General features: G+C 40.2%; 1 protein-coding gene across 3 annotated transcripts in view; it reads left to right on the forward strand.

Annotated features, from left to right (window-relative positions):
- The window catches only part of CCHR3.PART0H10orf67 (chromosome chr3.part0 C10orf67 homolog), a 2,394,588-nt gene that overhangs the window by 1,478,736 nt on the left and 898,329 nt on the right, over positions 1-17,523 (forward strand). For all 3 annotated transcript variants that reach the window (XM_044064558.1, XM_044064557.1, XM_044064559.1), the window contains one exon: positions 3,550-3,615. In XM_044064558.1, the coding sequence (XP_043920493.1) occupies positions 3,550-3,615 (66 nt within the window). The remainder of the gene's footprint in view (positions 1-3,549; positions 3,616-17,523) is intronic.

Here is a 17,523-nt window from a genome sequence, read left to right on the forward strand (position 1 = left end):
GGTTTGGGTGTGTTCGTATTTATCCTCTAGCAGCGTATTAATGTACAAGAATTGCCCAGTGAAAAACAAGTCCACCGCTTCATGACAGTATATCAAGCTGCTGTGGAGCTTGGACTGAAAGAAAACAATGGCTGCCATTATTTTACTCTCCCTAACCAGAGCTTCTGCTGTTTACCGAGTGTAAAATATATCTAAAAAAAAGAAAACTGAAAAACAAAAGTGTGTGTGTGTTTATGTCTGTGTGTGTGTGAGCGTATGCGTGCATGTGAGTGAAAGCAAAAAGGATCAAGCCATTACTTTACACTTGCTAAGTAGCATTTTTGCTGTTTAGCAAATGTAAAATTTAAATATAACAGAAAACAGTATATATGTGTGTTTCTGTTTCTGTGTGTTTTTGTCTGTGCATGTGAATGCATGAATGAAAACTAAGGGTATGTCAGTGAGAGAGAGAGTGAAGAGTGACAACGATCCAACTGTGGCAACAACAGCATTCAAGAGGTTTACATACCTCTCACCTCTTAGTTAACTGAATAAAACTTAAAATAAAGGGTAACATAGGCTCAAAACAGGAACATATTCCTGTTAAAAAAAAAAATCAGAAAATTGATGCAATAATTGGACTTGTGTTAGTACAGGTGTGTGTGTGGTGAGGAAGGTCTGTGTGACGAAGGGAGCAACAGTGTGATGATGGACCATTGGCAGCAGCAGATCAGAGGTTTGTGTACCTCTCAACCTTTTAGCCTGAAATAAAGGGGGAGCAAAGGCTCCAAAATAGGAACAGATTTTAAATGTTATACTAAAAAGTAAGTTAAACAGGATTTGTGTTAGCATGAATTTTCTGAAGGAAATAGTCTTAAAGTCAAATGTATGTCATTATTTAGTGACTTCAGACCCCATTGACTGGCAAGAAACCATTTTACCAGTAAGGGACCAAAACATAAAGCAAATATCTACATATTTTTAAAGAATGATATATTTTGGATGTAAAATGCTTCCTCTAACACCATTTACATATACTACAGACACTTTGAAGCATTAGGCGGAGGAACTATTTTACATCAAAAATATATTAAAAAAATTCATGCAGTAATAAAAAATATATAAATAAGTAAGTCAAACACAACAATTTTACAGAGAGCCCATTCTCTAAGCACAATAATACCCTTCAGGGTGTGTGTTAATGTGTAATTAATGCCCTTCCAGGGATATAGAGGCCCTCCACCTGCAGCATCGGGCCTCCCAACACCCCTGGACAGGCATTAATTACACATTAACACTCACCCTGTCAGGTATTATTGCTTACATAGAGAATCATCAGACAACCTATATAATATTCTATAAGAATGAAACGTGTACTAATTGGTTCTCTGAGTGAGCAGGTGCATCTGATTCATACAATAGACTATCAAATTACATTAAAGCAAGCACTAGTGTAGATACTTTTAAGAACAGTCTGGGACAGAATAGAAACAACTGCTTTGATATATTGGCAGGCTAGAATGGAATTAATGTCCATGCTTGAAATATTTGTATGTATGTACTATTTGACCCACATGCATGTGCTGTCACAATGAGTGTTGCTGAAAAGTAAGGACCTCTTGGGCAATGACCATGGCAGCTCATAATCTAGTCTCAGAAAAAGCGAGAAAGACTATTTACTGCTATTAAAATCTTCATGTTTTGGTCAAATGATTAACAGTTTGTGTTGATTTCTAAAATCAGACCAGAGTTGTAGAGGGAAGTCCGTTTCCAGTGCCACAAAACCAGCCAACAGTGATATGACTGTTGCCAAAATGTTTTGTTTTATATAGTTTTCAAATGGTGTTGCAAAGGCCATTGGATCTAGTGCATTTAATGAGTAAAAGAACATGAACTTATCAAAACTCAGGAATATACTCTTCAGCCCTCCTTTTACATTAAAGCATGTTGGAATGACTATAAATAATACTGACTGTTTGTTTTTAGGGTTGCCACCTTTTCAAATGGCCAAAGTGGGACACTTTTGGTACAAACATCAGATTTTACAGTCCGACACATACCCATGGTCAGTACAAAGGTTAAAACTTAACCTTTTTGCCTAAATAAAAGCTTATTCTTGTAGCATTTTAGTTGCTTATTCTGTTTCTTATAACATTTAGGTATTTTAGATACAGAATAACTGTTTTATGCAACTATTACATAAAATATAGGAAATTATTTTGTCCTAAAATCTCAGGACATTTGCCATTTTTACAATTTTTTGTCAGGACACAACTGCCCAAAGAGGGACTGTCCCTCGTAAAGTGTGACAGGTGGTAACCCTATTTGTTTTTAGTTAAGATTATCTTTAAATTAGTGTGAACGCCACAATATTTGCTGTCAGAGTTTATGTAGCAGTCTTAAAATTATGTATATGTCAACAATTTGATAGATGATGACCCTGGATACCAAAAAAATGCTATACCATACAGACATTTATTGATTACATTTGTCCACTGATAATCAGAAGTGTATGCTAGACAAAAGTTGCCTTTTCATGTACAAGAAGGACTAATGCCAGATATCTAACAGTGAAGTATTTCTCTGCACAAGTACAAAAATAGCATGGTCATATGCAAGTACACCAATACCCGAGCAAGTAACGAAACTTACAATGCTTAAGAAATTAAAGTGGATTTTGTGAATACATTGTTGAGTGGTATATGAAATCAAATAAATGATTCTTTCATATTAGTAAAAGTATTGAACAAGTTCAAAGGAGAAGGATGTTATTCTAGATTGCCTAGAATATAGTTTTTACTTTGAGCACTGTGCAGTGATATGCAGTTATTTAATTGTAAAGTGTTTGCTTTATTTCCTATTTTAACTACATTAGTTATTTTTAAAACAGTGTGGTGCATTAATCACTGAAGATGGGAATACATATTTAAAAAGTTTATCAAGTGAAGTGCTTTATACGCATTTTAAAATTTTTATTTTTAATTTGAACAAAGGCATGGTTTTTTTACTGAAATCTAAGACTTAAAACAATTTTTACTCTGCAATGCTGTATTTTTTGTTACTGTTTCTAGGCTGAGTAGAGTGTGTTTCAAGTTTGCTAAGAAACCATATGAAAGCATCTAAACCTTTTCTAATGGTCTTTGTAGCTGCTGGTCACAAGTCAAGTAGTTGCTGATCTTTTTAAGCTGTCTGCTTAGAAAAGGTCTACCTCCAGCAGTGCTTTCTTAGCAGAACCATAGGAAACTAAAAGCTTGGTATTGTAATCTCATTCTAACAATGTAAACTATGAAAACCAATTTTCAGCTTCATAGATCAAAGTACTAACAGGACTGGTAACAGCTTAAGAAAATATATATGTACATTTCTGCTACTTTTGAGGGGTTTTTATTTTTTTTGTTTTTTTTTTTTTTTTTTACGATATCAGCAAAACTGCTCTTTCCTTAGCATACAAAAATGTGAAAAAATATGGTAGTGTTTGATTTATGATTACCTGATGTGTAGTTTTATTTTGTTTAACATCTTAGTACTGGATTTGTGTCTTACTCTTTTATGTGGTATTTATTTCAACAGTTTCTGCAACAGAAGCTATTAATGGAAAGAGATACGGAGGGCAAAATGGATGCCATGAAACAGGAGGTGTGTTCATTTATTAATATGTAGCAAGATTTCAACTTCTATTTTCACTTATATGTTTAGTAATAAATTAAGCAATTTTCAGCTGAATAAAATAAATCAGGTAAACTGATTTATTTAAATAATTATTTTTACTGTATGCAGAATATTTTATTGGTCATTATAGCAATAACCCATGCCTGGGTGTGGGTAATGCTGGATTTACCCACGGTTGGTGTGGTTTGGTCACGAGGCCAAAGCCCGAGTGACCAAAGACAACCGTGGGTAAATCCAGCATTACCCACACCCAGAAGTAGGTTATTGCTGTTATACAATGACATTATTTAAGAAAAAAAAATAATCACTTTTCTTAAATAATGGCCTTGTATAATGCCTCCTTGCTGCCCTTCCGCAGCAGTTCTGATGCACTGCACATGCTTGCGCAGTACATCAGAGCTGTGAGCAAAAGCAACGGAGAAAGCAAGATCTCCATTGCTTTTTAAAGTGTCTCGCTATGTTAAAGGAGTTTAACATAGCGAGACACCCACCTTTAAAAAAAGCAACGGAGCATCTTCGTTGCTTTTTTTAAAGCTGTCTCGCTATGTTAAACCCTTTAACATAGCGAGACACCTTTAAAAAAAGCAACGGAGATAGGAAGATCTCCGTTACTTTTTTTAAAGCCGTTTCGCTATGTTAAACTCGTTTAACATATCGAGACAGGTTGTAAAAAGCAACGGAGATCTTGCGTTCTCCGTTGCTGTAAAAAAAAAGAGTTATACTAATGGAGAAAGTCCGGGCGACCATTACTATAACTCTGATTTACAACGTGCATGCTGACCAATCAGCGTGCACGTTTTGGAATATTAATGGGGGGTCGTTGTATAATATGCATTTTTAGTCACTGGTGAATACTGTCTTCTAGTGGTATATATTTATTTATTTGTTTGTTTTTGTTGGAAACGGTGTATTTATAGCATCAGTAGTACCATGGCATATGTTTGGAAATTATCATATTGGTTAGAATTTGTGACTTAAAGAAATGATGTTGACAGCAACATGAATAAAATCTGTTATATTGCTTATTTATTAAAAAGTCATGTTTTATGAATTTTAGGCAGCATCAGTATGAAATTATTATGGCAGGCAGTGTAGTATATTAATTAGCACTTATTGCATTTTGCCTGAATGTGAAACACTGAATTTTGTATAAGGTTCTGTAAATTCTCATACTGTGTGTTGGAGGAAATGAAGAAGATGAAGTGACTTCTAACTCTATGAACATCACTTTTATCTCTTACTACTGCAGTCATTCTCAGCAAGTGCAATGTTGACGTGTGTGTGTCACTAACGCCAGCATTTTTCCCTGAGATGTTGTTAGTCCTTCAGAATTCAGACTGAGAGACTTACACTTTTTTTTCTTCTTCTCTGAATTAGTACTTTGTTGTGGAAACTTACATGCTTTCAGGGAAGGACTGTGATCTTTAGAATTTAGTTTTTCACTTTGATTATTACATGAAATTAAGCATATCTTTGCAGCTGCAAAGGATGACAGAATTGGTATTGCCCTTATATAGGAGAAATATTGGTATGTAAGACTGCAGTAAATTGAAACGTTCTTCACCAAAGACGTTTTATGTTTTACTGTGAAACCAGCTTGTGTAAAAGCAGTGCAGAAAAAAATTCTAGTTCACCATACTCTATCAGTCTATGCTGCTTGGAGCAGTAATGACCCTGGGGGCTGCTTAATCATTGTTAAATGGGAGATTTTGGAGGTGTACTATGTATGGCTAATAATTACAGTGAGCAGAACAAGGAGCTGATGAAAAAAATAAGCCTGTTTTAATGAAAATTATCAGTCATTTAGTTAGAAACACTGACAGTAAGATGGCATGTGAAATAGGATTTTAATACAATATATGTATTTTTTTCACTTAAATCCTAGTACCCTTATGTGTCCTGCAATAGTTAAAAAGCCTTGCCTTTCTTGAGCATCTGTCATCAACTATTCAGGTACGATGACACACGATATTAAGAATATGTACTTTTACAGACACAGAGAAAGCTTGAAGTTCATCATATTGATCACTGCTGCAGTACCTTAGCTATATGGTTTATGTTCTGCCAAGGATATAACAGACGGCCAGCTTCAAAAGCTTCAGGGACCCTCAATTTGTACCCAAACTGTCAGACAGCTCAAACTGAGCTGAATAAAAGACAAGTTTGGGCACAAAGACATTCAGAGCTTTACTGCTGCTGCAGAATACACTCCTTTGAGGCTTTTGAAGATTAACCATCAGCTTATGATTTCCTTTGCTGAGTAGATAAGTTCCCTTTGGGGAAGAAAACTTCCATGTTCTTAATTTTGTTAATGTTTTATTACTTTTCCCTTTTGGAGAGTTATTGTAAAGGTAGGAGTGTTGCATTTTAGCAAACTGTCTTGAGACTGTAGCATACTTTTAAACGTAGCTCTCATTTTTTCCGTCAGTTTAAAAGCGGTGTAAAGTAACCTAAAACATTTTTCTTCATAGAAATTGTCTTTATTTTACTTTTGTAGGGCTGTCAAGAGTGTTTAAAGTTCTTTTTACTGTGTTTTTCTGTAAAAAAAAGTAACTTTTGTGGACTGGTAATGTTTGCCGATAAGTGCTGCTTGTCCCCCCAGGAAAAGGGAATCATCTTTGGCTTGACTGTGGAACAGACTGCCTGCCCCATGCTCGGTCCTTCTTCCAGCCACAAAAAGAAAACAAATTAAGCAAACAGCCATTGCCACCACAGCAGGCTAGAAATTTGCCTCAGCTGCAGGTGGGTAACTGTGCTGTGGCCATTTGTATCTCAGACCACTCATCTTTTATCCTGGATCCCTCTGGTGCAGCACCTACAGCAACTGTGGACTGGAGATTAGCCACACCCTCTGCAGCTGTTGAGTTCCCCTCTGTGGGCAAAGGAGAGCCACTCTTGTTGGTCCTGGAAAAGGGAACAGGGAAATGTCCTTGTTGTATCAGAATGCTGTGCCCATCCCTTGAGAAGCTGCTGCTGCCATTAGTAGCATGGTTGGCTCAATTTTTCCTACCAAAAAGAAACAGAAACCCAAGCATGTATCTACTCCTCTGCAATTTTTTTTTTTTGGATAAGAGTAGTCTATTGGATCTGGTGGCTCAGACTTTAATTCAGGCTATTGATCCTTCTTGTAAAGGACTTTCTGGTAAGAGAAAGACAGATTCCTCTTTTCCTGAAGAGAATCAAGATTCTGAATCTGAACAGGAAGATGTAGGGACGGATGCATTTTTTTTCCTCAGATTTCTGATTCAGACTCAGAAGAGAGCTCAGTTTCTGATTCTTTATGTGAGAGCTTCTCTTTCTTTGAGACTATAACTACAATATGCCAGTGTTTTCAGTGGGAGAATCCTGACGTTTCTCAGTCCCTCAGAAAGTACTATGAATTGTTACAGAAGGATTTTTCAGAGCCTACACCCATTCCTCCTGTTCTTCTGCTTTAGAGGATGTGTGTGTTACTATCTGCAATTTTCTTGATAGTCAGCCAGCTGCCCCTAAAAAGGTAGATATGATGTATAAAGTTCCTTAGTCTTTTATATTTTATACACTTTCCCAAACCTGACCCATCAGCTATAGCTTTAGTTGATCCTGCTGCTACTAAGCACTTAGTTAATTCCAGTCCTACTCTTTCTGATAAGAATGGGAAACTTACTGATAGGTTTGGGAAAAAACTGTATACTTTTGCAACTTTGATTTTCAGAATTTTAAGTTAAAGTTTTTTTCCTGACAAATTGTGAAAGTATGAGAAATGTTTTATCTGATCTTTCTTTTGAGGAAAAGTATGCTTTAAATAGCGTACTTTCTTCTTTTGCACAGGTCAGTACTCATTTACAGTGTGTGTGTATGACTGTTGATTCTTCTTCCAGGGCTGTGGCAAATGGTACTGTTTTGAGGAAGTTTGCATGGCTACATTCTCGGAATCTCCAAGATGATGTTAAAAATTAGATTTTAAATTCTCCCTTGGATAGAGATTCAATGTTTGGCACCTCTGCTGCAGAGGTGATCAAAACCTGTGATGAAAGGAGCAAGCTGATCCAAGGGAATCTTTTAACCTCCTTTTCCAACTTGTCCAAGGGATTTTCTATCTCTTCATCCAATTTTGGCAAAAAAGGCAGAATAAACAGTCTCAACAAAATACAGGTAAACATACATTTAAGAAGAAATGGCAAGGGGTTTCAATAAAGAATACTCAAACCTCCCAATACCAAGGACAGTCCAACAAGACTGAATGACTTTTCAGGAGATCACGTGATCCCCTCTCACCCTGGCTCATTTTTTTCTTCCAAAAAATGTGAATCTCCATTTTTGTGTTTGGCAACAGATAATTTCAGGCAATGGGTTCTGAAAATCATTTATCAAAGTTACACACAGCAGTGGGAGGAAATTCCTCCTTTCCACTGGGTCATTCCTCACCCTGCAGATCATACCCTTTTGTTTCCACTGGTTCTTCATCACACGCTGTCCCAAAGAGTGATATAACCTGCTCTTCCTTCCCAGGTGAGGATGGGTTTTTATTCAAGGATGTTCTTAGTGCCAAAGAAAGGAAATTCTTGGAGACCTTTTCTGGATCTTTCTTTCCTAAACCTGTATGTGGTAGTGCCCACATTCAAACTGATGTCACTTCACAACCTGTTACTTCTTCATCTTTCAAGTTTCCTGGTAACACTGAACTTAAAGGATACTGATCATCGCATCCCTGTTCATCCAAACTTCATACATTTGTTAAGATTTTGTGTGTCTGGATTACATTATCAGTTTTCTGCCTTACCCTTTGGACTATTCACTGCACCAAGAGTGTTCTCAGTGTCTAGCTCCAGTTATAGCTCAATGCAGGCTACTAGGTATCCATATTTTTCCATATTCAGATGACTTGCTTATCTTTGCAGAGTCTTTTTCAAAGTGCCAAGAATCTCTCTCTCTCTCTTTCTCTGTCAGATGGGAGATGTCTTACACAAGCTGGAATTCCAAGAGAACATTCATAAGGCTTGCTAGACTCCTTTACACAGGATTCTCTTCCTGGGATGTCAACCAGACACCTCAGTTCAAATAGCTTTTCTTCTACAGGAAATAAAATGATCTTTATCATTTTCCAGACAGACTTCAGTCACTGTGAGGGAATACCTCAGGATTTTGGGTCTCATGGCAACTATGACCAATGCTAACCTTGTCAAGACTCCACATGAAAAAGATACAGTGGTATGTGAAATCTCATTGGTTCCAGAATCAACTTCCTTTATGTTTTCAAATCCCAGTTGGGGTTAGTCAGAAGAGAAATATTTTGGTGGAGACAACAGATAGCCTTAAATCCATGTCTCCCCTTACCCCTCCTTGCTCCAAAACAGTCATCCACCATAGAGGCTTTTTACTTTACTTGCAGAGCAGTTTGAAGAGAATTAGGGGATGGGACACCAAGGGCAGATGCAAGTACAATAACTATCAAGGAGATGCTTGCCCTGATCAAAGCACTCAATTATTTGGAACATCTTTGGTCCCCGACACCTCTTTAAGTGGTTACAGACATGCCACACTCATGTGGTATATCAACAAGCAAGAGGGAACCAGGTCATACCCCTTTTGCAAACTAGCCATGTTAGCTTGAGATGTAGCTTCAGAGCACAATCTCACTCTACAGGCATTTTACATTCTGTCAGAGCAAAGTTGTGTGGCAGACCAGCTGAGCAGGACCAGAGCAGACTCATGAATGGAAACTAGAGCCAGTGGTCTTCCAAGTTTAACCCATGTGTGGGGAGTTCCTCCAGTAGACCTCTTTGCCTCCTCTCTAAACAATCAACTGGCAAGATTCTGTTGCAGGACTCCATGCATGAGTGCCTGCAAGACAGGTGCCTTTTCTTTTCCTTGGACAGGCATATTCCTGTATGCTTTTCACCTTTTTCACTAATATCCAGGGTTCTTCTGAAGAGTCAGAAAGAATCCCGCAATAAATTTTTGGTGACTGGTGGCATAGGCAACCATGGTTATCCCTTTTTTTGGAAATGGCCAGTGGCAGTTACCACAAGCTTTCTCACAGACTGGCTTTACTCAACATGAACAGGGGTGTTTGATACATGCCAACATCACTCAACTTTAATTGACTGCCTGGATGATAGGTTCTTAATTCCTTCAGGTTCCTCTTTAATTAGGACTTGCAGCATGTACTAATGGAGGCAAGAAAGCCTGCTCCTAGAAAATCATATAGTAGCAAATGGAAAAGTTTTTTTCGCTGTTGTCAATAACATAACCAGCACCTCTATCAAGGTTCATTTATTGGCCATTTCAACATTTCTCCCCATGGATCCTACTTTTTCAGTCCAGTCTCATATTAAAATTCGTTTGAAAACGGTTTTGCATAAGAGGCCTCCAAGAAAACCAGTCGCCCGTCCTTGTAATCTTAATTTTGAGTTAGAGAAGCGAACGCTTACTCTATTTGAAACAGCTAATCTGTCTGAATTGAAGTTCTTAACAAAGAAAACAGTTTTACTGATTGCTCTGATGTCTGGAAGAAGGGTATCTGAGTTGCAAGCTCTTATAGTGAATCAACCCTATCTCATTTTCCACAGAGACTGGGCTTCCTTGTTAATCTCTGAGCAGCTCATAGATTAGTATTAGGCTAACTGCCCTTGTGGGCCATTTTAAGTCTAGTCATTTACCCCATATGAGAATCAAACTCTGCACCTTGTGTCTGTAAGGTAAACAACTTAACCATTATGCTAATAAAGTGTTATTAAAGTGTGCTTTAAGCCAAACTATCCATATCAATATTTTCTTTCATGAAACTAAAAATAACTCCCATAGTATCTTGACAGAATGAAATCTTTGAGATCTTCAGATCAAGTGTTCATTTCTTCTGAAGGTAAGAAGAAGGGATGACCTGTGACAAAACAGACTATTTCCAAATGTTTTTTTCTAAGGCTATTACCTTTTGTTATACTCACCATAACAAATCTATTCCAGGCAGGGTCAAGTCCCCCTGTACTCGGGCCTTGGCTTCATCTATGGCTTTTTGAAAAAGGCTGGATTATAGAAGTATTCTAGAAGCTGCAATTTGTTCCTCTGTATGTACTTTTGCAAAGCACTTTAAGCATGATTCCTTCTGTAGGTTCAAATCAAACTTTGCTAGAACCATTCTCCAGGGGCTCGTGGACTTTTCTTCTTCCACTTCCCAAATGTTCTGAGCTATGCTAAACTACGCATGTAGCTAAGGCTACTGCAGCAGTGATCAATATGATGAAAATAGTACAGTTAGTTAAGTAAAACTTACCATAGCAATAGATGTTTAAATGATCATTGCTGCAGCAGCTGCTCTCTTCCTCCACCCCCCCCTTGTTTTTTTGTCTCTTTGTTATGCCAGGGTGTGGTCATTTATTTTTTGTTGTTCCTAGCATTGTTCTTTCAGGGCTCAGTCTCCCTCTTTCTGTTGGTATGAAAGCTGTGTGCTGTCCATCATTCACACTAGTGTTGTACCCCAGTCAGTCCTTGGGATGCTTCTCTTTGGCATTTACTTCTGGGATGTTAAAGATAATAAGGGTTTGTTGCCGCCATTATAAACTCCCAGGGGACACCAAGATCCTCCAAGAGGGCCTCTCCCAAACATACAACAGCTGTTGTCAAAACAATTAACAAAAACTAAATGCCTAGAAGACTATTACTGTATCCTTTGGCAAGTGTGACTCCCCTTGTTGCCACATTGACAGCATATGTCTTAAAAGATTTTCTTATTTCTGATAAAAATAGCAAAAACATAGTTTACTGCCTGTTTTCTTCCTTATAGTTGGGTATCTGGGAACCTGTATCAGCAATGAACGTCCACTGGATCATACATATCCATCGATGTGTTTTGTCAATCTCACCTTTATTCTTACTGATGGGTCGGATCCAATCTATCGCATCCGTCTTGGCCATTTCAAAAGTTCGAGGTCTTCAGCAAAGCTTGTGGGCATCCTTCCCTACCCATAAGGCAACTCCCTAACTTCCCCAGATCTCGTTTGCCGGTCTAAGAAGGAGGTTCACTAGCAAGCTCTGGGTTAAGTGTTGCTTTTATTTATATAGAATCTTTACTGTCAAACTTGATTTTAGGTTAGAATTTCTATTTAACTTTTTCTGTACCTTTATGCTGTCTTTTAAAAGTGTTAGAGTGAGTGTTAGTTCTCTTTAGTTTCCCTAGTTAGCGTCCATTTAAGCTAGAAGATATATAACTAATGTACGTTTTAATTAGAGGATGTTTTTTTTCTCCCTTTCTGTCTCTCCTCTTTTCTCCCTTTTCTTTATCATCCGTTTTACTTAAAGGACGATTATTAAAACAAAAAAAAAACTTCCTATTCCTTCCTTTAATCTCTGTGTCCATTTAAGTTAGAGGACTGTCTCTTTTGTTTTGTGAGTGTGTCTCTTCGTTCCTCCTTAATTATCATGTCTGAAAAGGAAGGGAAGCCTCTTGGCTTCAAAAAGTGCAAACAGGGTGGAAAAAAGATGCCCCTTAGCGATTCACACACTTTGTGTGTATTGCTTGGGGCCTCTTCACCTACAACAGTCATGTTCAATTTGCCATGGATTTAACCAGAGGGCACTCATGGAGTCCAAAAATAAGCTCATTCTGAAGGGGTTGTTAAAAGCCCCTTTTCCCTGAGGCTATATCCTCTGAGTCGTCTTCAAAATTAGAGAAATCCAAGAAATCTGAGAAACGTGCTTCGGCTCAGAAATCTTCTTCAGAACCAAAGCAGAAAGCACGTAGACTGTCAGATCCAACTTAGCCCTCAGAGCAGACAGCTCAAACTGGATCCAAGACTTCCTTGGAGCAATTGGAACCCTCAGCTCCGAAGTCTACCCTTGCCTACTGAATTTAGGTATCAAAACCGATCTCCTTCCTTGGAACTGATCCCTTCTTGGTTTCCATCACCTTTTTTGACAAGATCAAGATCTCCTACCCTTTCTACCCTGTCCACCAGGAGTCTGTCCGATGAAGATGTGGATAGAGTGGCACAGAAGCTGCTACTAAAGACACCACCTTTGGCTAAATTATTATTAGATCTGAACCCAAAGGAATAGGATCAGACACAGTTCTCTTCCTTGGTGCTTGCTGCTTCAACGATCTGTCCCTCAGTTTCAGAGATGGAAGATTCTGACATCCAGCTTTTGTCTGTATCAGATTCGGGACCCATAGGTTCCTTGGATCTGGTATCTGCCCTGAGTGTTTCCACCCAGTTGGAGCAAGAAACCATTGGGAGCTGACACTCTCTGGTCAGGTCCACGGAGCTGATTCAGATCTCTCATGCACTCAAGTCACTCCACAACAAGTACAAATATGACTCTGTCATTGTCCATGCTGGAGTAAATGACTTGAGACGTACCTCCCTAGACTACATAAAAAGAGATATGGAAGATCTCTTGGATCATGTGACCCAGGCAGGTATGACCCTAGCCCTGAGTAGCATCCTGCCTTCGCCAAGAATGATACCCAGTATAAGGACAAAATGATTGACTTCAACAATTGGCTAAGCTTCTGGTGTCATTCAAAGGGGATCCAGTATTTGTCTGCCTGGGAAGACATGGTCAACAAACCATGATGCATTGCCAGAGATGGTCTGCACCTGTCACCCCTGGGATTCAGGTTACTGGCTAAAGCTCTTGCCACCCCTATAGTGCCTTTTTTAGGCAAGGTTCAAAGGATAAAACCACCACCGTAACAAATAGAAGCAGGCAAAATCTGAAGGTAATGCTACTCAATGCTAGAAGTCTAAACCTCAAAATGCACTCTCTCGAGTCGCTCCTAAAAATGGAGAACATCGATATCTGTGCAGTAACTGAGACCTGGTTCAAGGCTCCAGAGAGCACCCCTGCAATATCAGGCTACAATTCTTACCACACTTTTTGGCCACAAAACCAGGACCGAAACACTAAAGGTGGAGGAGTGTCCATATTCACCAAGGATATTCACACCTCCAGGCTAGTTGCCCAACACAATGCATCTGAAGTTCTCCAGGTGCAACTAACACTAGGTAAGACTGCAATCCAAATTGTAGCTTGCTACAGATCCCCAACCATGCCCCAAGATTCTCACTACACCTTTCTAAACATACTGGAAAATATTAAGATACAAACAAACACCCTAATACTGGGTGATTTCAACTACCCTGCCATTAATTGGGAAAACTACTCGGGTACCAACTCCTTTTCCCAACGGTTCTTGGAATTCATAAATTCCATCACCCTTTATCAACTAATCCATTGTCCCACCAGGGGCTCCAATATCCTAGACCTGGGCATTACCAACATGGGAGATAGATGCTCCACACCAGTGGTCACCCCCTCATTGGTCAGGTCTGACTATAAGCAAATCAGCCTTGACATCCACATCCCACCCCCACTCCCCAGTAAGGAAACCTCCTTAAAAAACTTCTCCAAAGCCAACTTCAATCTACTGAAGTCAGAAGTGACAAACTTCACAACACCCACGCAGACGGGATCTGGAAGTTCGACTGCTGAATCCTACACTAAGGCACTGTTCGAGCACATCCACTTGTGCATGAATCGTGCCATCCCAAATAGAACCAAGATGCTCTTCTCCAAAAAAAGGAAGCCAATCTGGTGGTCCCCTGCTATAAACAAACTATACAACAGAAGGAAGAAACTGTTGCAAAAAAAGAGGAAAATCCCAGGATGTAAAATACTCCCTCACCAGCCTCAGTAAGAAGCTGAGATCCCTCATAAAATCCTCAAAAGCTAGTTACGAAAATAAAATTGCCAAAGATTCCAAAGACAACCACAAGGCATTCTATAGTTATGTCAAGAATCTAAATGGCAATGCTCAGATCTGCTCTGAGTTACAACAGAATGGCATTAAATATACTGATCCCAAGGATATTGCCAGTATCCTGGCAGATCGATTTAGTGCCAACTTCACCCCACTCTCACCCCATAAAGGGCCCATCTCAATACCAAAAGATTGCCAAATTCCGATAATCATGGCCACACAGGTAGAAGCCGCACTCTCCAAAGCTAAGAATACAGCATCCATGGGACCAGATGACATCCCAGGCTGTGTACTACATGAACTACAAAATGAACTGGCACCTCGCCTAATTGTCATGTTTAATCACAGCCTCACCACAGGCTTCGTGCCCACTGAGTGGTGCACAGCTACAGTTATCCCGCTCCACAAGGGAGGATCCACCTTGGATCCCGGGAACTACCGTCCCATCAGTCTGACAAGCCTGATTTGCAAGGGCATGGAACACATTATCATGGAACTTATAAACAAAAACATTGGCAACCTTCAAACACTAGACCCCACCCAGTTTGGGTTTGTGAAGGGCCGATCTTGTCTCCTGAATCTGATTGACTTCTTCGAATCAGTCTCCAGAGCTGTGGACGAGGGTAAGGCAGTCCACACAGCCTATCTGGACCTCGCCAAGGCCTTTGACACCATCCCACACTCTGGAATCATAGATAAACTTACTAAGCTGGGCATAAATCCCTACATCACTCGATGGATTGCTAACTGGCTTACTGACAGAACCCAGACAGTAAAAGTAGCCGACTCCAAATCCAGCTCCAGACAAGTGACAAGTGGAGTACTTCAGGGTTCAGTCCTGGGACCACTCTTGTTTGGCATCTACTTCTCTGAAGTACAGGCCAACACTAAGGGACTTTGGCTAACAAAGTATGCAGATGACTGCAAACTGGGAGCCATTATTGAATCCCCAAATGATGTGGATATTCTACAAAAGGGCCTTAAAGAAACAGATGCCTGGTGCCAGAGCCACGGGCTCAAGCTTAATGCCGAGAAATGTATAGTTATCCCCTTTGGAAAAAAACATGTACCCATGAATTACCGCATAGGTGGCAGGACACTAAACATCGAAAGTGTGATGAGAGACTTAGGGACACAGGTGGACAGTGGTCTCACTTTCGATAACCACATTGCCATAACAGTCAGGAAATCCTTCTATGTGGCACACCTCATCACTAAGGGCTTTTCATCCAGAAAAAAGAGGTCATTGTCCCACTGTACTCATCCCTCATTAGACCCATTATAGAGTATAATGCCCCGTTTGGTATGTACCTCACAAGACATCTGCAACAGCTTGAAAGGCCACAGAAATACCTCACTAAAAGAATCACAGGCCTAAAGCAGATGCTATATACTGACCGTCTAAAAAAACTCCAGCTATACTCTGTGGCATATCGTCTACTCAGTGGCGATCTCTGCTTAACATACAAGGCAATGTCAAACCCTGAGCTGTTGGACATGCTCCACTTAAAGAAATCCCAATCCCTCAGAGCCACACGCTCCAGGGATCTAAACCTTGTCATCACAATGAACAAAACATGCTGGAGGGATAGGTTCCTGACCCAGAGACTCCCCATACTCTGGAATAGACTGCCCATACATATCAAGCAGAGCGCCTCTTTGGCCCTATTCAAAAGGAACCTTGATGATTGGATGGGAGATAGGAAATTCACCCCGGGGATCATGTCAGTCGCCCTGCTAGACAGGGGCCTGGAGAAGTAAATATTGTGGGAAGAAATATGCAGGGAATTGTTATGGCTAGGCTTGCATAGGCCCTAGGGCCGATAGCCTAGTACCAACCTATGAACCTAAACCTATGAACCTATGACCCTGCCTCTAGGGGCCTCAACGCAAGTGAGTTCAGCTCCTACCTCTGCTTCGGAGCTTCTGTCTTCTGCTCCAGAGATGCCTTCATTCCCGACAACCATTTTATTGGATCCAGGGTGTTCTTCAGGGCAGGGGTGGACTGCTTTTGAAGTCATGAGGAGGGTTCTGACTACTTTCCAGTCTAAGACCAGCTCTGCGCAGGTGTCTTTGGCTTCTCAAATACCCTCTCCACAGGACTGCAGAGACCCCAAGCCTCAGGATGTCCAACAGGAGCCTCCCCCCTCTTCTGAAACCTCTCCAGAATATCCCATTGAGGAGGTCCCTCAGAAGAGGAACTGCAAGAGGAAGCATCTTGACTCCCTGGAGAAGTCTATCACATCTGATACTGACCACGATGAAGCAGAAGGGTCCTCACAGTCACCTCCTGAAAATGTCTCCTTTGGAGACATCCTGGAAATTTTAAAGCAGAGAGGTGACTGATGGTCCTCATCCACTTTGGCCGAGGAGTCATCTTACATGAAGGCCTTTGGGTCTTTCCCTCCAACTTCTTGGGTGACCCCCTCCTTCCAATGAGCTTATTAAGTTAATCTCTGTGAAGGCTTGGGAGACCCCAGACTCCATAGACCCATTTCGGACCTCAGTAATCTGAACAAATCTGTGAAAAAGACCAAGTTCTGGATTGTGATACTGTAGTCGATACTTCCACTCCTGAGAAAAGACAATTGAATGTGCTGTATAGACTTTCAGGATGTGTACTACCACATTCGAATGGAAAGGTGATGCAGAAAGTTGGCTGGGAGCCAGTCACTTCCAGTTTTGAGCTCTGCCCTTTGGTCTCACAACAGCCCCCAAATTGTTCACCAAGTGCATAGCAGTAGTGGCAGCTCACCTGAGACACTGAGGATTCAGAGTGTTTCCATATCTGGACAACTGGCTCATAATGCCCCGTCCAGGCATCTTCTGCTACAAACCAGGGACTATACTCTTAAACTCTGTTGCTCCCTAGGTATTACCATGAACTATGAAAAATCTGCTCTAGAGCCATGTCAAAACTTAATCTTCATAGAAGCAGAGATAAATGCAACTACACTGATAGCAAGACTCCATCAAGGCAGAGCAGACGATCTCCGCCATTATGTAAGATTGTTAATTAGGAAGACTTGAGCCTCTGCAAAACTAGTTCTTCAGGTACTTGGGAAAATGGCTGCGTTAATTGTACTCATTCCCCTAGCTTGGCTTCATATGAGAATACTTCAATGGTTACTTTCCGC

The sequence above is a fragment of the Protopterus annectens genome, chromosome 3.part0, assembly GCF_019279795.1.
Source record: "Protopterus annectens isolate FY-2018-M chromosome 3.part0, PAN1.0, whole genome shotgun sequence".
Taxonomy (NCBI): domain Eukaryota; kingdom Metazoa; phylum Chordata; order Ceratodontiformes; family Protopteridae; genus Protopterus; species Protopterus annectens.